Source organism: Vicugna pacos, chromosome 3, assembly GCF_048564905.1.
Source record: "Vicugna pacos chromosome 3, VicPac4, whole genome shotgun sequence".
Lineage (NCBI taxonomy): Eukaryota > Metazoa > Chordata > Mammalia > Artiodactyla > Camelidae > Vicugna > Vicugna pacos.
In genome coordinates, this window is record NC_132989.1 from 15,456,205 (window position 1) to 15,478,309 (window position 22,105).

General features: G+C 48.2%; 1 protein-coding gene and 1 long non-coding RNA gene across 15 annotated transcripts in view; one reads left to right on the plus strand and one right to left on the minus strand.

The window, feature by feature from the left end:
• LOC107033535 (uncharacterized) overlaps positions 1-22,105 on the plus strand; it is a 92,913-nt gene that overhangs the window by 25,995 nt on the left and 44,813 nt on the right. For 10 of the 13 annotated variants that reach the window (XR_012067134.1, XR_012067106.1, XR_012067135.1 and 7 more), the window contains exon 3: positions 20,591-20,709. This is a non-coding gene — a long non-coding RNA (uncharacterized lncRNA). Of the gene's footprint in view, positions 1-20,590; positions 20,715-22,105 lie in introns of all 13 variants that reach the window. The other 3 variants (XR_012067107.1, XR_012067130.1, XR_012067137.1) reach the window with 1 other exon arrangement.
• The window catches only part of AFAP1L1 (actin filament associated protein 1 like 1), a 57,734-nt gene that overhangs the window by 22,375 nt on the left and 13,254 nt on the right, over positions 1-22,105 (minus strand). For both annotated transcript variants that reach the window (XM_006204462.4, XM_072955092.1), the window contains 8 exons: positions 12,425-12,553; positions 11,282-11,365; positions 10,377-10,474; positions 9,619-9,727; positions 6,344-6,442; positions 5,452-5,663; positions 3,601-3,780; positions 1,586-1,678 (listed from right to left, as the gene is read on the minus strand). In XM_006204462.4, the coding sequence (XP_006204524.2) occupies positions 1,586-1,678; positions 3,601-3,780; positions 5,452-5,663; positions 6,344-6,442; positions 9,619-9,727; positions 10,377-10,474; positions 11,282-11,365; positions 12,425-12,553 (1,004 nt within the window). The remainder of the gene's footprint in view (positions 1-1,585; positions 1,679-3,600; positions 3,781-5,451; positions 5,664-6,343; positions 6,443-9,618; positions 9,728-10,376; positions 10,475-11,281; positions 11,366-12,424; positions 12,554-22,105) is intronic.

Consider the following 22,105-nt stretch of genomic DNA (forward strand, 5'->3'; position numbering starts at 1 on the left):
ACCAATACCACGTCTTCACTCCCACTCCTCTCCAAAAATACCACCGTAAGCATTTTGATTACTCCTGTACACTCAGCCCCAGGAAGGTTCAGCTGTACAGGCTTGCCCCTTCCTCCTCTCTCCACAGCGTCTGAACTTCATCACAGCATGCGCCTGCAGGTGTGTACATAAACACACTCTCACACAAGCTCGCACTGTCAACACTGCTCTCCTCAGGCCCCACTAAAGGCAAAGGCCAAGTGAGCACAGGTGGAGGGCCCCCAACCCTCCTCTCCTAATGACTCTGCTGACCCCACCTTTGCTTCTGCTGCTCCCTTCCCTTGCAGCCCCTGTCCCTTGGCCTAACCTTTGCCCCAGTGCAATCTTGCCCATTCTTTAAAGCTCAACAGAGGTGCCCATCCCCGCCCCCTGCCCTTGCCCCTCCAGCCAGCATGAGCCCCTGTCCCCTCACTACAGCTTTCCTGGAGACTCTTAATAGGGCCGACATGCTTCCCTTCTGTCCAAAGCCAGCCACACTGGCCTCTTTACATCCATGCTTCGTCTTCCTCCAGGGCCTGTTCCCTTTGCTTGGAATGCCTTTTCCATCCCCTCACTTACTCATTTTTCACCCTCATCTGAAATGTGCTCCCTCAGGGAAGCCTTCCTTGACCCTAAGACAAGAGCAGCCCCCTGACATATGCTCCCACGTTACTTGGTACTTTGCCCTCCAGGCAGTTACACAGCCTGGCATTTCTAAGTCTGTGTGATGACTGGATTCATGTCTGAACCCCTCCCCAGGAGGGCAGGGGTTTGGCCTGTTGCTGTCAGGGCTGCACCCTGTGTCTAGCAGAGAACCTGATGCACGGCAGATGCTCACTAACTACTTGTCTAGTGGAGCTCAGGTAGCTCCCATTGAAAGGCAGGGTGGCCAAATCATCAAGAGCCAGGCTGGCTGGGTGTAAATTAGCTAGCTCTGTTTCTTACTCACTATGTGGCCTTCGGCAAACCTCTTTGCCTTGGCTTCCTCTTCTGAAAATGTAGTTCATCAAAGAGTTGTTACAGAAATTAAATTAGGCAATACATATAAAGCATTTAGAACAGTGCCGGCCACACAGTCATATTTTCTGTAATGCTAGCCTTTATCATGTCATGTGAGACTCATGTGTGTGGGTCTTAACCCTCCTCCTAGGATTTGGGGCTGAGTCCTTTGATCACCCAGAGTACCTGGTGAAGCATAGGTGTTAGCGTGTATGTGTCAGTGGCCTGACTGACTGTGAAATGACTGCTTCACTCATGTCCTACTGGGGCACGCTCCTTCTCTGACACATTCCAATTTAGTTTTCATGGCTGTGTTCAACCTCCTCCTGTCCTGACAGGGTAGTTGCTCCCTCCTCTGGCTTGTACTGCACCTTGGTCATGGGCATTCATTCATTCATGAAATTCAGTAGACATTTATTGATTGCCTAATGTTGTGTAAGCATTCAGGGCTCATACGATATCACTGTCAGTGCCTGGTGTCGCCACCAGCCTGCAAGTCCCCTGGGGCAGAGTCTGTGCTGACTCCCCACTTTCTGGCCCAGAGGGGACCTTGTGAAGACAGAGGTACCTTGTCCAGGTCCAGCTTGCACAGGAGGACTGGGGATCTGGGCACATCTGCCCCCTCAGCGCCCCCGACGGGCTTGCTGACCTCTCTGATGACCTGTGGAGAGGACACGTATCTGTGATCAGATGGGCAGAAACGTTGTGGAGGCAGAAGCGAGAATGGGATCTGTGTGGTCAGGGCCATTGAGCAGAACAGTTGGGGTTGATGTGGCTTCTTGCCACACATGTGGGGCAACGTCAGGATCTGAACAGGCTTTCTCCTGTGTCTGTCGCTTGAGTTGAAAAGATAAGGAGCTGGGAGCCCAGAGGCTTGGCTTCTAGACCTGGTGCCACTGCTAGTTAGTTGTGTGGTGTTGGGAAAGCCATTTCTCTGCTCTGGGCCTTGGTTTCCCCATCTGTTACATGGGGATGTTACTGGTCCTCTGTTTACCTCCTTGGGTGTGTGAAGACTGGTGAGGTGATGGGTGTGAAGGGCCATGTTAACCAGGATGTCCTGCACATGTGTGAAGGACTCACTTCTGTGACCTTTCCAACAACCTACACAGGGCAGCCAGGGTTATTCTCTCCATTTCAAAGATGGAAAGTGAGACCCCAAGGCATTCACCCAAGGTTACACAGCACAACCATCCAGATTATGAAATAATAACGTACCACTTGTTGCTCATCTGTCAGATGGGTTTGCATGGATTATCTCATTGTATCCCTACAGCAGCCTTTTGGGGCAGGGGCTCTGATCCTCAAATTACAGATGAGGATGATGAGGCTCTGAGAGGTGAAGCCGTGGTTGCCTGCCCTATCTTCTGGGCTAATGGCCTCTTGCGATTGGGATGTCAAGGCAGGCCTCTTAACTCTGGGTCTAGGGCTTTTTCTTGTGACCCACTCAGCCCTTGGAGGACAGAGCCTCTGCCCCCACCCTCCCCCAGCAGACAGGTTCTCTTTCTTCCTTCCCCTCCTGAGACAAAGGCAGTAATGAGAAACAGTAAAAATCCCAGTGGGAGAGCTGGTTATCACAGGAAGGAAGGGAGGATGGGGAGAGGGGAGGGGTTTGGTTTCTTTGTTCCAGTAGGAAGATCAGAGGAGGAGAGAACTGCAGAAAAGGCCTGGCGCAGGGGCTTCACCATCACTGCTCAGTAAATCCTGACAGTTATTGAGCACTTATTGTCTGGAAGACCTTGTCAGGTACTCTCTAGAATCTTTGCAAGCACCGTTTTATAGAGGCAGAAACTGAGGCACAGGGAGGTGAAGTCATTTGCAGAGGCTCACACAGCCAGTAAATGCCGCTTAGGTCTGGGACTTGAACTTAAGCCTGTGTGGCACCCAGGTCCTCCCTTGTCATCACTATGCCACCCTGCCTGTGGCATTGGGAGTGAGTTTCCTTGTTTGCTTCTAATCCTGGCCCCACTTAGTTGTTGACCTTCGGTGAGTCTCAGAATCTCTCTGTGCCTCGGTTTCCTCATCTGTAAAATGGGAACAATATTAGTCCCACTGTGAGCAGTGAAAGAAATCATGTATAAAAAGCTCTTAGCACAACACATGGCACACATAAGTGCTCAGTACATGGTAACGCTAATTGTTCTATAGCTGCAAGGTGCAGAGGCTGGGTCATAGGTAGATGTTATAGATATGTACATTTTACCTAAGACAAAGGAGAATTTCTCCTTTACTAAAAGAGAAAGGATTAGCTTGTCTAATGATAAAATGAGCTTCCTTTGTAGGTATTAAGCTCCTCATTCCAGATGTACACGCAGGTTGGACAAACTCACAATGAGCATTTTAGAAAGGGGATCCAGATAACAAGAAGGAACATGGGTCTCTAGCCCAAGGTCTGTCTCCTGGAGATGTCTCAGGCCCATTTCCACATAAAGCCCTTGCTGTGTGCAGGGCACTGACCCCCTCTCCCCTGAGCAAGCCCTGTTTTTCAGGGACAGGAGCCCACCCCATTGAGGGCTGGGCCTGGGGAAGAGAGGAAGGAAGGAAGGGACAGAGGGCAGGCGGGAGAAGGGCACAGGCCCCCTGTACCTTCAGCCACTCCTCGGCCTGCTCCCGGCTCTGCAGTGCCAGCACCAGGACTTCGGTAGCCCCCTGGGAGAAGCGCAGCTCGTGCCTCTTGTGCCGGCTGTCCTTGGCCACGTAGATGACGTTGCACACATCCAGCGCTAGCCTCAGATGCGGCTGCTGGTCCTTGGAGCTTTTGTAACACTGGACAGGAAGAGAAGGGGTTAGGGCCTCCTGAAGTGGAGAGTGGAGGGAGGAGACAGGGAAGATCAACCTACACCACAGAGACCTCCCCCACCCAGCCCGACTGTGGGCACTGTCCGGAGACAGGGCTGTGGCTATTCACCAGAGAAGAGAAGCCTAGGGGACCATCTCTGGACAATCTTCAGATCTCAGGGCTACTGAGGGGCCCCAAGGGTCACAACTACCTATTTAGGAAGAGGCAGATTTTAGCACAATACAAGGAAGACCATTCTAGTCTAAAGAACCGGAGAAGAAACAGGCTGTTTTGGGAGGAAGCCAGCTCTCTGCTATTAATGGGCTACATGGCAGGAATGTGGAAGAGAGAATTCCAGCAGAGATGGATGGTTGGGCTTGGGAAGTCAATAGTTTGTCAATAATGATTCTCACTTCCCAGCTCTTATTATGAGGCTTAACATTACCTTGATACCAGAACCTGACAATGACATTACAAAAAAGGAAAATTATAGGCTAATCTCTCCCATAACATAGGATAAAAGCCCTTAAAAATATATTAGCGTATAGAATCCAGACATACAAAAAGCATACTGCTTCAAGACTAAGCCGGGTTTATTCTAGGAGGGCAGGAGTGGGTTATTCAAAAACTAACCATATAGTTAATTATAGTAATAGAAAAGAGAAAAACCATGTATCTCAATTGAAGCAGAAAAATATTTGATAAAATTCTGCATTCATTTGTAACATAACTCTTCGCAATCTAGGATGAGATAGCAACTTCCTTTATGTGATAATAAGAAACACCTACCAAAAACCCATAGCGAACATCTTCCTTGATGGTGAATTACTGAAACTTTCCCTTTAATATCTGGATTGAGACAAGGACGCCTGCTCTCACCACTTCTATTTACATTGTACTGGAGGTCCTATCCAGTGCAATAAGTTAAGAAAAAAATGGAAGGCATAAGGTGTGGAAAGAAGTAAGTCATAATTCTTGGCTTAGTTCTGGCCTGAGATGAGCTTTTCACTGTTCCAGGGTGAGAAAAGTTCATATTTCAAGTGGATATATGTTGGGAAAGGCTTGTCAATAGATTTTTAGGTAAAGAGATACCATTTTTTTCCCTGAAATTATGTCCATCCTATTTTGGAATTAAAGGTACATTTTCTTTTATAAAATGATAGTGATGAGAGATGGTGAATTAAATCGAAAAAAAGCAAAAAATACAATAACAAATGTTGCATGGGCTAAGTTTTAGAAAAGACAGATATATGGAAATGATGGAAATACATACTTTAAAACTTAACAGTGGTTAAGGTCAATGGGATTATAGGTGAGTTTTTAAAAAATAGTTTTCCATTTTGTTTTCTTCTAGTTTTGAAGGAACGATTTGCTTATATAATGAAAAATGATAAACATGGTTTTAAAGGGATAAAAAATTCATCTCTGGAAAAACAAAGTCTTTATCAGGTCTTCAAGTTTTGTTTTGTTTTGTTTTGTTTTGTTTTCTAATTCTGCTCGAGTGGGAGTGCCCTAATCTCAAAGGTACCGGGCTTTGAGCTTCTGTGCACAAAGCAAGCCCAGAGGAACCGAGGCAGACACGCCTGCACGCACACAGACACATGCACGCACATGCAAGTACACGTGAAGCCGAGAGGCAAATGTCTGAGGCCACTCACCAGGAGCTGGTCCTCCTTAATGACGGTCAGCTGCTTGGCCCACTGCCCGAAGCGCTTTTTCCGCAGCAGGAAGGCACATATCCTGCAGTCCCTCACCAGGTGCATGGAGGCCTCCTCCGAGGGCCACTGGTGTGTGGGCTGCGGCCCTTTCCCTTCCTCTTCCTCCTCGTCATAGGACTCGTAGGAGCTGCTCATGGCGTCAGAGTCATTGTCTGCAGGAGCCACGGAAACAACCTGTCCCTGTGCCGTTGCCCTGGGGGCACCTTCTTACCCCTCTGCAGGTGTCCCTGCTCTGGGGCCCCGAGACCATGAAGTGGTGGTTGTGAGATGCGATCTTGGTAATAAATAAGCCCCCATATGGGCACTGTCTTACAGACGTACCCTTGCTTTGTGATCTTGGTGACTTCACCTCTCAGAGCTTCAGTTCCCTCATCAGTAAAATGGTCATAATAAATAATAATACCTACCTCACTGGGCTATTGTGAGGAGCAGTGAATGCAGAATGTTTAGCTGAGTGTCTGGCACTCAGTGAGGGCTCATTAAATATCAGCTATTGTCATTCCCCGTCATCTTTGCATCCATTGTCTCAGGTCATTTTCATGGCACCCAGCAAATCCCCATTTTATACAGAAGGGAATTGGATGTTCAAAGAGAATAAACCAGTAGCCTAAGGTCAGTCACCAAGAATCAGGGCAAGGGCTTGGTTTGGGGCTCCTGACTCCTATGGCAGCAGTCTTCCCACTGAGTCCCAGGGTCACTGAGAACAAGGGCTTTGGGGCCTCCATGGTGACCCAGAAGGGTGAGAGGGTGGTGGGCACCAGCATGCCAAGGTCAGATCAAGGTCTGCTCTTCGTGAGGACAGAACCAGACTGAACGCCTGACTGGTACTTACAGGAGTTCTTCAGCTCCCCATTCATCTTTGTTGTGGGGTAGCTGCTATCTGCATCTTCGTAGTAGCCATCCACGATTGAGTGGGCTGGGCTGCAGCTGTCTGTAGGGTTGGAAAAAGGACAGTACTTGCAGAAACACAGGCAGACTCCAGGTGCCAGGGCTGGGAAGATCCTGGACACCATGCCCTCCTCAGGGAAGAGAGAGTGGAGCTCTCAGCAGCGCTTGGCCAGGGTGCGGGGCCTCCTCTCTGCATCTCGTGTGCAGTAGTTCCCCTTGCTCTCTGTGCTCCTGTCACCAGGAACTGTCACACCTCCAGGCCTGTGTTCATGCTATTCCCTGTGCCCTCTTAGCATCTGCTAGAGAGCTCCTACTCACCCTTCAGGACACAGCTCAAAGATCTTTCCTCTGACCTTCCTAGGCAGAGAGTGGTCAGCCCCTTTTCTCTGACCCCAGAGCAATGGTGTGTGTCTTGGTCACAGCTCTGGTCCCCCCACTGCAGGGAGTGGTGTCCCAGTAGCTGGGGTCAGACCCCCTTTCTGCTCTGCCTTTGCCTCATCTTCCACCTCAGCCCTTCTGCTTACTTCTTAATACAGTCACCCCCTCATTTCCTTCTAAACCTTTGCGCCTGCAAAGGAGGAACTGGAGTAGGGGAGATAATGATAATACAATAGTGAGTACAACAGCTGCCGACGCTGAATTTTTGCGCTTTCCCGTTCACGGGAGTCAGTGCAGTACAGAGTGGGCGTATCCCACGTTGTATTCTGCATCAGTTACTGGGGAGGGGGCTCTTTAAAATGGAGAACCCTGGACTGTATCTACAAAGATTTGATTCACCGGTATGGGCTGGGCTGAGGAGTCTGCACTGAGAAAAAAAAACTGTTTAATAGGACAGTTCTGAACATATGTAAAAATAGCAAATGTACTGAACTCCAAGGAATCAGATTTTTTTTAAAAACAATTAAGATTATTTTGATATAGATGGTCTCTGGAGCACACTTTGAAGTTCATTGGATTAAGGGCATGTGCTTTGGGGTTGATCAGATTGGAATTCAAATCTGTTTCCATCATTTACTGAGTAACCTTGGAAAGAAAACTGTTTCCCTTCATTTCAGAATCTTCACCTACAAAGCGACATGAACAGTTCTCACCTTGAATTAGGGATATAATGCATCTGGACTCTCAGCACAGTGTCTGGCACACAGAATGTGCCAGACAAATGCCAGACGTTATTATAATTATCTCTTTGATTCCCACAATGTAGGGAGCTAGGTACCAGGCTCACTGTACAGTTGAAGAAACTGAGGCCACACACTTTGCTAGTGATAGAGCCTGGATCAGAGCTGAGGTTGCCAGCTCAGGGAATAAGTGCATGTCCCCTCCTCCAGGAAACCTTCCTTCACCCAGTCCAACTTGCTCTCACATCACATTGTTCCTCAAAGCACTGCTCTGGGCTCACTGCCCCTGCCGTCCATCTGTTTCCTGAGGACGGCAGCACTCAAATTCCCAGCACTAGGACACCCAGTTCTATCTTCCAGGCGAGGCTCAGAGCTGCCTTTCCCAGCAGGCACTCACTCTGAGGTCTCAGATGCTGGTGACATCTCTGTGATGTGGACTGAGGGTGCTGAAGCCAGAGGTGGGGGTGGGGGAGGAAGAGATGCGAAGGGGGAGAGGGAGGGAGCACTGGGGGAGTGCTTGGACACCTGGCAGGCTGGACACTGTGTGAGAGGAAGGATACTTCCTGACGGGCTTGGCACCCTCTCCCTGGACATGGTCCTTGGCCTTTCCTGAGACACTCCCTTCCCTCCCGCCCCAGGATCCCTGCTGCTCCTGGGAGGTGGGGTAGGAGCCTCACCCAGCTGAGGGGCTTGACTTGGGATTCAGGGTCCAGCAGCACTTGTCCCCTGGTTCTTCCCCGTCCTCAAGTGGATAAAATTAAGTTACCCACTTCACATAATCAGCTGCTGGCAGTGACACAGACCCCAAGACTATCTGGGCTAAAGAGGGCTGCTGATCCCCTGTTCCAAACCCAGCGTTTCACTAGTTTTGTTTGAACTAGTTTATTAATCATAAAAATAATATATCATAATAGCCCAAAGGCGGAAACAACCAAAATGTCCATCAACTGACGAATGGATAAACAACCTGTGGTATATCCATACTATGGAATGCTGTTTGTCCCTGAAAAGGAAGGAAGTACTGATATGTGCAGTGACATGGATGAACCTCGAAAACATTATGCTAAGTCAAACACTCAGACATAAAAAGCTATACATATCATTTAATTCTGTTGATATGAAATACCCAGATTAGGCACATCCATAAAAACAGAGAGCAGACTCGTTGAGAGGGGAGCAGGGAGTGACTGCTTATTGGTTATGGGGTTTCCTTCTGGAGTGCTGAAAATGTTTGGGAACTAGATGATGGTGGTGGCTGCACAACACTGAGTGTGCTAAATGCCACTGACTGGACACTTTAAAATGGTTGGAGTGGCCAGTTTTATGTTATGTGTATTTTACTGCAGCATGGTGAGAAGGACGATCAGTACGAAAGACTATGAATGGGAAAATGTGTTCCCTCCACCCAGATTTCTATTCATTTCCTTACAGGAAAATAATGTTAAGAGTTTCTTATCCTAGAAAAATTGTTAACTGCATGTGCGTGTGGGTACCCTATTTAAAGAAAAATGGAATCATTTTGTTATATGCAGTATTGTTTGATTTTTTTTTTCAGTATGTATCTTGGGATTCATTTCTGATCAGCACAGATAGACCTATCTTACGTATGTTTTGGTGGTTGGAGAATATGCCACTGTGCTGCTGCATGACAGGACAGCAGCACACAAACGTATTATACAAGTTGCACCGTACATGCTGGGTCATCTAAAAACTATACTAGAATTTCTTGTATGTGATGTTAAGTCCCTGTGCTCAACTCAGTAGTAGTCGTCTGTGAATCTCTATCCTAGTGCATTTATATGTGTGTGTCTAGCTCCCCTTCCTGATTTTAAAGGTAGGGGAACTGAGGCTCAGAGAAGGGAAAGGGATTGTCCAAGGCCACACAGAACTGAGACTAGAACCCAAGCCCCTGACCCCCAGGTCATGCCCACTGGCCCACCCAGGCTGTCACTGGAGAGGCCGGGTGCTCAGGCAGCTCCTTAGGAGATCAGCATGGCTGGATGGTGCCAGGCTTGGCGCTCTAGCCCTAGCAGGACACACAGGAACTTCAGGAGAGGAGCCTCCTTCTCCTCACCACTGACCCCCAGGGACCAGAACTTACTGTGGGAGCTGATGTACTCTGGGGACTTGCCCGGTCCCAGGGGAAGGGCCTCCTCATAGTAGTCCTCGGGTGGAGGTCTGTTGGGGAGCGGTGGAGGCAGGTCAGCTGCCTGATGGGGGACAAAGGAGGTGTGTGAGACCCAGAAAGCCAGGAGAGCAGGCAGAGTGATGGGGAGGAGGCTGGGGGAGAGGGAGGCAGGAACTCCTAGAAAGCAGGATGCAGTCTCTCAGTGAGAAAGGACACAGTAAGTGGTCAACAATTGGTACCATTTATGGTGATGATAATAGTGAATTATGCAGTTGACAGACAATGCTTGATGTGATTTGAGCCCTTTGTCCTAATTCCATGGCCCCAAGGCTGGGAACCTTAGATATGATCCTAACCTTCATTTTTGTAGGTGAAAATGTTAGGCTCAGAGGAGGGAAGTGATCTGCCCAGGGCCACACAGCAGGAGGGAGGAGGGCAGAGGCCGCCCAACTTGTGGTCCAGAGCTTTCCCCATCACTCCACCTGTACAACTGTGATCAGAGGTTGGGGTGGGGATGTCCTTTGGGCCAGAAGGGACAGGTCATTTATCACATTATCCCTGCTTGGCACGGGCACAGTGAGCATGTCATGAGTCATTGAAACATTCTCACAATGCTGTTTCTGCCCTTAACCATCACATAGTAGAGAGCACAGGTCCTGCACAGCCGCATTGGAGGGGAGCTTCTCTCCCCACTCCAGAGGAACAGAGGGCCCGAGAGTGTAGGAACTCACATGTCTCAGAGATGGACTCTTGGCTGGCTCAGGGCTGGCTCCTTTGCAGGGCTCTCCCTCATCCTCTGGCATGTCTCGAAGGTCGCTCAAATCACAGTCTACAGAGGGTCAGGCCATTGAGGCAGAGAAAGTGGAGGATGAGCATGGCAGAGGGAGAGGAGGATTGGATTTGGGGTTGGGGGCTACAATGCCTCCTCCATTAGTAACCCTGAGCAAGTGACTTCATCCCTGTCGTCTGTAAAGTGGTCACAATAATCCCTGCCTTGTCTAGCTCCCAGTGCCATTGAGATGATCAAATGGGTTAATATTTGGTATGGTGCTTTGGAAATTTTCAAGTGTTATGTTAATGAAGGCACAGTATCTTCCCTAAATCTGTCAGTCCATATATCGTTTCACCTGACCCGTAGCTTTCTCCCTGTGCCCTGTGTTGGACAGTGCAATTTCCCCTCAGGATACAGCAGAGCTCGTGCACACCCTGCACACAACCTGGCTCACCTGCTCTCACACCCATGGTGCTTCTGCTAGTCCATTACAGCTCCATTATTTGCTGAGCGGTGGGACAGCTCAACCCAGGGACCAGGCAGCCACCACGATGGATGCGAGCAGTAGGCGAGACAATGCCCTGTGTGCCAGCCTTCTTTGGCCTGCATGTTCATCGGTACCTTTCCTCAAATCTCAGGGATGACTTTCCATAACCATACAGATTTTGACTAGATTTTCAGGTCTGGCAGGGCCCAGAGAGACAAGGGACTTGGCCAAAGTGGCTTAATGTTGTAATGTTAGAGCCAGGCCCACATGCAGGTATTTTCCTGCTCAATCTGGGGCTTCTTCCAGGGACTGGGGCAGCTCACATGCACATGGGGGAACGGATGACTTCCAGCTGGGTTTGGGACAGGGTTGCTTACCAAATTCTTCAAAGAGGGACTCCACGAAGCTCGGCCCTGAGTGGAGGTCCGCCGTGTTCACATACAGGTAGGAGACTTCTTTGGCTGTGAGGACGGAGGGTAGCACTCCAGCAGTGAGGAGAGGGCGCCTGGGACTGCTGCTGATGCTGAGGACGGCCAGATCCCCCCACCCCACTCAGACTGCTGTCCCACACAGGACACAGCACTTAGTTGGTAAAGCATGTGCACGTTCTAAATTATTCCCCTGCTTTCAAACTTTGTTTCCCTTTTTAATTGTTACTGAGGATCTCTTTTTCCAAGTGAAAGGATGCCCAGAGCCCAGTACAGAGAACAGAGTGGAAGGGATGCTTTGGGGACAGCTGGGAGACAGTTGGCAAACTACTGCCCCTTTCGTCCTCCAAAAGCCCTGTGAAGGTGGCCAATGACATTGACCCGTTTTGCTGCTGAGAAGGGAAGCTCAGTGTCACCCAGTGGTAACTTCCCACTACATCACTCAGACCCCGCCAACTCTGTGGGACACACTACAGCTCATTAGAGTTTCCAGAGCTCTTGATTTACACATAACATCTTGTGGCTGACTTGGGGTTAGAGAAAAGCCTGGGGCAGATGAGGAGGCCTTGCTGCTGAGCATACAGTGAGGCACAGAGGCTGTGGGAAGTAGAGGGAGGGGCAAGAGTAGAGATGGGGGCAGGTATACAACTCTTAGAGATGAGGGAATATGTGTGTATGTGTGTCCGAGTGTAGGAGTGAGTGATGTGTATGCACATGTCAGAGTGTGCTCGAGTGTTTGTTGTGTGTGTGTGATGCGTATGTGAGCGTGTTGCATTTGAGAGAGCATGTGGGGTGTGTCGTGTGTTACGTATGGGAGATCTGTGTTATGTATGGGAGAACGTCTTGAGTGTGTGAGGGTGGTATGTGGTGTGTAGGTGAGTGTGTGTGGCATGTGTGTTGTGCATGTGAGTTTGTAGAGGGCTGGGGATGGACGAGGACGAAGAGCGCAGCCAGGGCGGTGGTGGAGAAGGGCTGAAGCGGGTGGGCATGCTGGCTAGACCATGAAGAGTTGCATGCCGTGCTGTGAGGCTTAGGCTTCCTCCTGCTAGCAGGCCCTGGGAGGGTTCTTGAGGCAGAGTGCAGATGGCTGACCTGGGAGGGGCTGCAGGCTCTGCAGGATGGAGGCCACGGCCATCTTCTTCTCCAGGGTGGTGTCACTGAGGTACTCGTGGTCCAGGAGACTGAGCAGCCCTGTGAGCTCAGGGAGCAGCTGCTCCAGCACTGAGGAGGAAGGCCCATGGAGCATGGTCACAGCTCTGTGTCCAGGATCCAGGCCTCACCCCTACCCTCCAGGACCCAGGGAAGCAGGGGCCACAGGGCAGGGCCCAGGGCAACAGGGAGACCTCAGAGGCCCTCACACAGCTGTCCCAGTGCTGGCCACCAGCCTCCCCTGGGACAGCCCTGCTCAGTTAACTGTGACGTTTTTCCGGCCTCCCCACTCTGCCTCAGACTGCATCTGGTCTTGGCCTGAGGACTGAACCTTCCAGATATCCTGAGTGGAGGCACTTAGCCCTCTCTTTGTCCCAGCCTGCCCTTTGCTTTGCAGGCCCAGAGGTCCTTCCTCACTGCAGCTCGAAGGTCAGTGCAGGCCCAGGCAGGAGCCCCGGCTGTCCAGGACACAGGGCAGGAAGGAAGCCTTCCTGTCCAGTCAATCCATACACTTCAATCTCTGGAACCTTCTGTTTCCGGTGGCTTGGTGGGAGCCAGACTCAACGTTAACCCTTCCCACCCTGGGTCCCAAACTCTTGTTGCCATTCTTTCTTTCCACGCTCACTAATGTTTCTCAAACTTGAATGTATATAGGAATTACCAGGGATCTTGTCAAAATGCAGATTCTGACTCAGGAGGTCTGGTGCGGGACCTGAGATTCTGTATTGCTGACAAGCTCCCAGCTGAAACTGATGCTGTGGGTCTGAGACCACACGGAGTTGCAAGATCCTAGAGCACAGAGTCCTTTAAAAAGACTGGAGTGTGTCAAGACCATGATGTCATCAATGTCTCCCTGTCCCAAAGCAGTATCCTGGGACTTGGTTTGCCTTAGAGTCGAAGACCGGCTCCATTACAGTAGTAATATTGTCCTCCTTTGCAACTTTGCATAATAATAAGAGCTAACGTGTGTTGAACAATTACTGTGAACTTTGCGAAGCTCTTTCCCATTTATTGTCTTATTTAAATCTCATCTCATGTATTTTATTATCTCCATTATATGGAGGATGCAGCTAAGGCTCAGAGAGGTTAAATAACTTCCATAGGGCCACACAGCCAGCAGAGCCTCAACTGAATCTGATTCCCTCACTCTATACTTTAAACCATGGCACAAGATCACTTTGCAGTATTTGATAGGATCCTACCAAATTTTGAGATTGGTCTGATGATCACACCCATTTTTTAGATGAAGAAACTAAGGCTCAGAGAAGATAACTAGCTTGAAGTTACACAGAGAAGCAGAAGAGCCAAGACTTCCTCCAGTCTCTTGACTCCCAGCTCCATGTGCTTCTCCCTACCAGGGCCCTGCTGAGGAAACGGTGAGGCTCTGACCTGCAGCTACAGGGTCTAGATATATAAGAGGGGCTATAAAATCGTGCATAAGAGAATCAGTCCTGGAGCCAGATTTCCTGGGTTCACATTCAGGCGCCATCATTAGCTGTGGGACCTTTGGCAGGTTACTTAACCCATGACTCAGTTTGCCCCTCTGTAAAAGGGAGAAATAACAGCAGCTACCTCAGAGGGTCGCCGTGAGGATTAATTATGACATGTGTGAAAACTGCCTTGCCTTGAACAGAGAAAATCTCACCCCAGGTCAGCTCTGAGTACTGTCACTATGGTACCTGCCATGCTGACTTGTGCTGTGAGATCTGAGTGTACCTCAGCAGGCGTGAGGCTCAGGGAATTGTGGGCTGTACCATGAATCTCCACTTCCTTAGTGTCTAGTCTGGGGCCTGCTCAGAGTGGGTGTGCTGTGTGTGTTGGATGAAAGAGGGATGGAGAGATGAGCACAAGAGAACTTTCTAAGAATAGAAATCTTATGTACAGAGAGTGGCACTTGTTGGAAACCTGTGATGTTGCAGACTCTCTGTGCATCTCCTCAAATGTGTTGGAAATGAGCTCAAGGCCCATACTGACAGCTGCCGCCTCATGGGCTCTCTCACCTCAGGGTCCTGAGGTAGGGGCTTCCCACGCCGTGTCTCATTTCATCCCCATAGCACGTATGTGAGTAGGTCTTCCTGGGATATGTATTTTCCAGGAGGTGACTCTGAGGCTGAGGGAAGCTGTGGGACGGTCGCCCAACTTGAAAGAGGAGGTGCTGGGCTGATCTCAAGTTTGTGTGATTCCTGGAGCCACTGTGTTGTCAAACTCCAGGCCTCACCCCAGAGCCTAAGTGGAAGAGGCCTGGAGGCCCTGCTGCTCCCAGGGCCAGAGCCCCTGCAATGCCATTGGGTGAGGGCTCTAGGGGGGTACAGCTCTCTCTTTGAAGCAGGGAATCATTTACAGTCATTTTAGCCAAGTTTTAGCTGTTTTGAAAGAAATCTTTTCGAATGGAATCACAAACCTCTCTGGCACCAGCAGACACACCAAAAGTCAGTTAACTCAATTCCAAAATGTGTCCTGATTTACTCTAATTATGTGCCAGGCTGGCCACTTGGGTGAATTAGAAAATGAGTAAGATATTGTTCCACTGTCACCCTCTCTCTCTCTCTCTCTCATGTGCATACACACACACACACCCCCCACACTCATAATTACTCACCAGGGAGGCCGTGGTAAGTGCTACAAGGAAGGCCCCACAGGGTAACCGTGGGAGCTTTCTTGTGGCCTGCAGCCATGGTTCATATTTGAGCATCCATGACGCGGCTGTGCTATGCAGGAGTGTCAAGGCTTCAGGGTGCAGTGGCTGTTTACCTCCCTACCAGTGGTTCTGAAACTTTCTGGCCTCAGGACTCTTTTACACTTTTATTGAGGACCCCCAAGAACTTTTGTTTTATGTGGGTTATAGCTAGCTAATTGACTTTTTTAGCGCTTAAAACTGAGAAAAACTTAAAACACAAGAATACTCAGGCACACATCCCATTAACCTTCAGAGCTACCACATCATCACATGTCACATAACCTCTGGAAAACTCCTCTGTACGCCCATAAGGGAATGAGAGTGAAGAGGGCATATAAGGTCTTAGTACTGTATAAAAATATATTTGACCTTGTGGACCACCTGAAAGCATCCTGGGGACCCCGAAGGCATCTCCATCCCAGACATACCTTTCTGAGAATTGCTGTCCTTCAATAAATGACCTCAGATTGCTAAACTGTTTGTATATCTCAAGTCAATCTGTCTGTCTGTCTCTCCCACCCTATCTCCCTGACCGCCTTCCTTTCTGTCTCTCTTTCTTTAGACTGTGAGGTTCCAAGAATTTCTTCTTGCTGCTATCAGCTAGTGCCCTGTGTGGCAACATTCTGGCTTCTAAAAACTCTCCTGCTTCTACAGTAAGAAAAATAAGGTTCTGAGTGAGTTCTCTGCATTTAAAAACATGAGTTTTAGTACCCAAGCTTTCTTTATAACACTTTTTCTGTTTTTGTTTTTCCTGGTCCTTAATGGGATTCCTAACATGGGACCTTGATTTCTAAGTGTTTTCCTTTCAACTGAGTTGTAATCATAAAAGTCCAAACAGACAAAGGAGGGAGCTGAGTGAGTCTGGGAGAAGCACATGGGAAGTGAGGAGCTGCCTAGTCCTGGTAGCTTTGTTTCTGCAGCCTGGAAGCAACTGGCAGGCAGCAGGTGGTCTAAAGCATGAGCCCTGGGGGGAAAGTTAAGCTTGCAGCATTAAGGGGCAAGAACCCTTCCTTGACCTGAGCAGTTACCATTGTGCGGGGCAGTTAACGCACATCATCTCATTTAGTCCTCACAAACTGCACGAGTATTTCTGTCTGTGTGCTACGAGGGACGGAAGCTCAGATAAGTGAGGTCACCCAGCCAGTAAGTGGTGAGGCCAGGCCGTCTGACTTCAAAGGTTGCACCCCTGTACCTGAGTCCTCCATCAGAGGACTTGGGCTCAGAGCAAGGGGGGCCAGACTGGGGCAGGGAAGAGGCGAACCCCCTTATTGTAGGGCTGGAATCCTGCTCGGTGGGTCTTTCTCCACTGGGCCTGTTGAACATTACAGCCCTAACTGTGAAGATTACAGAAAAGAAAAACAAGTGACTCAAAGCACATAGCTGACTTAACAGCAGGATGCTATCCCAGGAAGAAACTTACACATCATGGTTGCAGGAAAGCTTTCAGCCAGCCCTTAGCTCTTCAAAGACAATCCAAGACTCTGCCCAAAATCTCACTTTCAGGTGTGATGTATATACATGTGTCTTTGATGGCTTCTTCGTCTTTAACTCCAGAGAATTCAAACCACAGGGATTTAACCCATCAAATAATTTAATTTGGGGAGAAATCATATGCATATAATGGTATAATGCTTATGACAAATGGTCATACCCTCTCCCAGGGGGTTTGCTGGAAAAGCAGATTCCTGGACCTCCTTTCTGGAGAATCTGATTCAGTAGGCCTTGTACTGGGACCCAGGAATCTGCATTTTAACAAGTACTCCAGTGATTTCAAGGTTCAACCTCTGAAAAATACTCCACCAGAAGACATACTAGAGGCATGTCTGTGAACATAAAAAATGTGAGAAGACCTCCCTCACACATTAAAAAATTATCATTAGATATCCCCTTCTGAAATAACTGAGAGTCAAGGTGGGACTGAGAGCCCCTACAGCAGGTTGTAACTAGCTGGAATGTGGAGTCTTGTTTAGAAGAGCACAGTGATTAAGGGCTTTGGGGCGAGACCCATGCGAATTGGAATTCTTGTGCTGCCACTTCTGAGCTGTACAAAGATGGGCACGTTAGAGAGCTCTGGCCTTGGTTTTCTCATCTGTCAAGTGAGAATAATAGGATCCCAACCTCCTAGGCTGGGAGAACTAGGTAAGGTCATGCTTGCAAAGCACTTTGTTTGGTGCTTTGCCTGGAGCCAGCAGTCATCAAGGAGGCCATATTATTATTGTTGCTATTTCCTAATATTCCCCAGAACTAGTATTGATCAGATAGTATTTAGCAACAGATTTGCTATAGTTTTTTTTAAATAAGCTCTGTGAGGACCTGTTTCAATTTGTGTCTCATAGTAGATGCCCAATGAGAATTTATTCAGTAAACACAGTAGTGATTGACCTTGTCTACCCTCTGAATTTAAAGATGTCAGAAATGAAGGTCTAAGAGGTTATTTGACTTAGCTATGGTCATACAACTAATTGAAGCCAGTGTTAAATTTACACAAAGCTTGATGCTTAGATGAGTCATAGAAGACTGGCTGAGAGCACAGGCTGGGCGTACCCAATCTGGGCCCCGCTCCCAGCTCTGCCATTTTCCACAGTGGGGAGTATCTTGACTTCCCTGAGCATCCAGTTCTTCATCTGCTAAGGAGGGGTAAAGCAGTAGCTGCTGAGCATGGTCACTGTGGAGATGAAATGAAGAGATGCATATAGTGCTCAGTGTACTTGGCAGTATTCTCTTCATGGGACCTCCCAGCAGATTCAGGTGCAGTGCTGGGCACAAGGGAGAGGGTAACTGGGGCAAGAGGATGTTGAGGGACTCTGCAAATCCTGCCGCATGGACTGTTCATGGCCCTGGGTCTGACACTGAGCTTGGGTGGTTATGGCAGTTGGAGGCAGTGCTCCCTTTCCCAAGGACCCCCTCCATGATGGGTGAGGGGGCAGTATCTTTGAGTTGGAAAGGCACTAATACAACCCAGAATCCTGTCCCTGCCACCCCGAGTCAGGAAAGATCTTATCCCCTTCACCAACTTCTCCCAGCTTCACTTCTGGTCCAGGTAATATCTGCTCTTGGCGGGCATCAGGACAGGGCTCTCTTTTACGTCTAGAATTTATTTAGAACAATGAACACATTTCATTGATTTTTTTTTCTTTTTTGGTTTAGTTGAGCCTTAGGGAGGTACAGTGAAGTCCAGTGAGGAAAAACCGGGAAGAAATGGTCTGATCGTTGTTTATAAGTCTTCAGTCTTTCACCAAGTGGAATAGACAGGCACAGAAACCCAAGAGGGGTGATAGTTGTTCTCTGGGATGCAAAAAAGTTTGCCAAATAAAATTAGCAACCTACTTAAAATATATATCTAAGATTAGACCACTCTATGCTTATTGTTCCTGGTGAATACTTATCTAAGACTAAGATCAGTTTTCTTTCTGCTCCTCCACCCTCCTCACCTAACTGAAATCAACATGAGATGGTAGAGAGCAGATATTTAAGCCCTAGGTAAAAAGCACTGCCACTTGCTCCCAGGACCGTATCCCTGGTCTGCACCCCTGGTGCAACCTGAGTGAAACCTTTAAGCAAAAGGTTTTCATCACAGCCAGTGTGGGTTCTAGTGCAGGGGAGGTCAGATTTACTGAGAGATCTCAAAGGTAATAAGTCCAATTTCCATGGCAAAAGAGAAGTGAATAATTCATCTTCAGGAAACCGTAGGAATAATAAACCATGTCTGGGCTCCTACCAAGTCAGTCCGTGGGCACTTTGACTTGTGATCTCATTCCTGGGCACCTTTTAGTCTTTGGACTTTACAAAAATGCTTGGAAACAGCTTGCAAGTTGCAATTTCATTAAATGCAAAGCTGAAGGAGGAAACCAGTTTCTCTTTTCCCCACCTCACCACTTGACAAGCTTCTTTAGAACAAAGATAACTCATCCCTCTTTGTTATCAAAGTCAGAGAAAATGCAACCAGCATGATTAAAATGGAAAACATGAAGAATTGTCAGAATGTGGTTTTATGAAGGGTCTGCAGTTTTCCTTTTGGTTTACTCAAATTTCCTTTCTCATTTCCAAACAACAAAATAACCCATTTCCATCTCATAAAGACTCCTGACCTGGAGAAAGAACCAGTACATTACTTAAAAAATTTTTGATCGTGGCTTTAGAGATGATTTTCAGCATACTGTGTTTTAACAAGCTATCACATTAATGAAGTGTGGCATTATAGCAGTGGAAAGAAAAGCAGTACACCTAGCAGATGCGGCCTCAGTGCTTAGGTAGGGGGAGGGAAAGAAAGAGGAACGTTTTCTGTGGCCTTCAATCCCACAGGCCCTTCCAGACATACCTCCCTCCAAGCTGCTTTCATATTCCATTCCTTAACCAGTTAACCCAGGCTATATACTGTTCCCTCTGCCTGTCAGAATTCCCGTCTCCTACCAACCAGTAATGCCCCCCTTCAGCTCTCAACTCGCTCTTGACTTCCTCAGGGAAACCTTCCCTGTCCTCTCGACCACATACATTCCCTCTATTTTATACTGTCATAGCTTCACTGTCCCTGTGGTGCTTATCATAATGAAATGTTAGACTTTTCACTGGCCCCCCGGATCCATGGATGCAAAACTGGTGGCTGCAGAACCCTTGGCGTGCAAATGCCGACGGTGAGAGGCTTGAGCACCTGCGATTTTGGTATCTGTGAGGGTCCTAGAACCAATTCCCTGTGGTTTCCCCAATTTGAGCCTTAACTCCCTGAGGGCAGGAATAGTGCCAGCTTTTGCTACTGCCTAACTGAGTAACTGCTTTAAGTATTTGTGGAATGAGTGAATGCTTGAAGCAAACTTACGAGTTATAAGGTCTAATAGCTAGTTAATGTGATTTTAAAACCAAGCCTGTCCTTATAGTGCTGCAAGATGGTAAGAAGATGCTTGAAAAAAAGAAGAAAAAAAAGATAACAGAAAGCTCCAGGGAACAAGAGAGAGCAGAAGCCCAATTTCTCATGTGGCTAAGCTTCCCAAACCCTATTTGGTCAAACTTGTATCCCTCATATGACTATGGCTGCCAACTGGTTTAGTGATGTGCATTTTGTAGTTGGTGAATTTTAATCCTAACATATAAATTGGGAAATAAATAGTAACCAACTTATATGAGCAGCCTAAACTACTTGAGTTCAGGTCTTGTTCTCCATTTTCTAGCTGTGCATCTTTGGGACACTTATGTAACTGCCCAACGTCTTATGTACATCACTGGTGACCTGTGAGCATATCTGCCTCACCAGTGGGAATGGGCCCTAACCGCATGAGAATGTGCCTAAAACAGTATCAGGCACACGGTAATTACTCAATAAATGTTAGCTATTTACATTACTCTTCCTTTACTATTACATGTCATACCCTGCTTTAAGAGATTTATGTGTATTATTTACATAATTTAGTTTAGTGAAGTTCATAATTTTATTCTTACAGGCGTGGGAACTGAAGATTGCAAAATGGGAAGAATACTGCTCCCAGTGCTCCTTCAGGATGCTGCTTCCATCTATGTTAAGCCCTGGGTTAACTCCGCAGAAAGGTCCCCAGCAATACAGGTGAGGTGGGTAGAACTGCTCTTTCACTCCTTGGGTACAGAAATGTCTCCTTCCCATGCCCACAGTCTATTCCAAGTTGTTGCAATCTACCCATCTGGGGCCATTGGGATGCTTCACTTCCTTCTCTGAATATATAAGCACTTCTCTCTGAGTCCAAGTGAAGGCCAAACAGTGGCCAGGACGTTGGAGGGGACAGTACGATTTGGTCTAGCACTGGTGATCACTAAAACAAACACTTCCTGTTGTCCCAGAGCGCACAGGGAAGACCACGGTTCATGTGGGCTGGAAAAGAATAAAAAAGGAGCAGCAAAGAAACCCAGCTGCAAAGCCAGTGCCTTGTGCTGACTGCTTTTCAGGAGTTAAATATAGCTCCTGTGTGAGGGAGGCAGTGGGGGCAAGGTCACCTTGAAAGGCTTTTGCGTGTGTTAATTACAGCTTATGCAGGAAACTGAATATCCTTTATGCTGAAGAGAATTGTATGAGTTTGACTCCCTGGAACAGAAACAGAATCCCAAGGAAGGGAGGTGGTAAAGAAGAGTGGAAGATTTGGTAGGAGAGGATCTGGTTTGGATTCTAATTCTTTCTACTTGCTAGTGTGGAATCTGGGGCAAGTCATTTAGCTTCTCTGAACATCATTTCCTTCTATAAGAAGGGATTTAGAACCCTCATGTGCAGGTTTGTGGGAGGGGAAATGGAGAATGGCTGGGAAAGCGTTTGTAAACTGTGGGGATTCTTACTGGGGATGGACACGTTTCTCTGTAGCAGAATTCTCTGCTGTACTCTTGTTTCAGGAAGACAGAGTGGCAAGAGGTCAGGGAGGAAGCAGGTCAGTAGGGAAGCAGGTTGTGGGGATGTTTCAGGGTGACTCACTTCCTGGGAGTCAGGCCAGGGTGCCAGGCTCAGGGAAGCCCTGCATCTTAGTGGCCTTTTGAGCAGGTCCTGCTCAGGTCCTGTCATCCACCAGGAGAGCTCTTGTTCTGGGCACATTGTTTCTCAGCCCTGGACGGCTAGGGAAGCTGCAGCTCTCTCTCATCAAGACATTTCCACACAGGAGTGGGTGGGGTAAGCCATTGACTTCCGAGGAAATAACTTGTGGCCATGGGACTGGGCTCTCCCAGAATTGTTCCTTTGTCTGCAGATTCCTCCCTGTTTAGCTGACAAAGGAAATGGTTCCAGGAGGAAGTGGAAAACTGTGACACACACATGCTCACCCCTCACACACAAGATGGCAGCTGCTTCCTTTTGTGGTAGTCCCTGCCATCTCCTTACCAAAAGAAGTGGCCTGGGATACCTGATACAAAAGCAGGTAGTATTTTTGAGCTCTTAAGTGATCCTAAGCATTGTGTGTGGATTACCTCATTTAATTTTCATAATGGCTTAGTGAGGTAGTTATTGT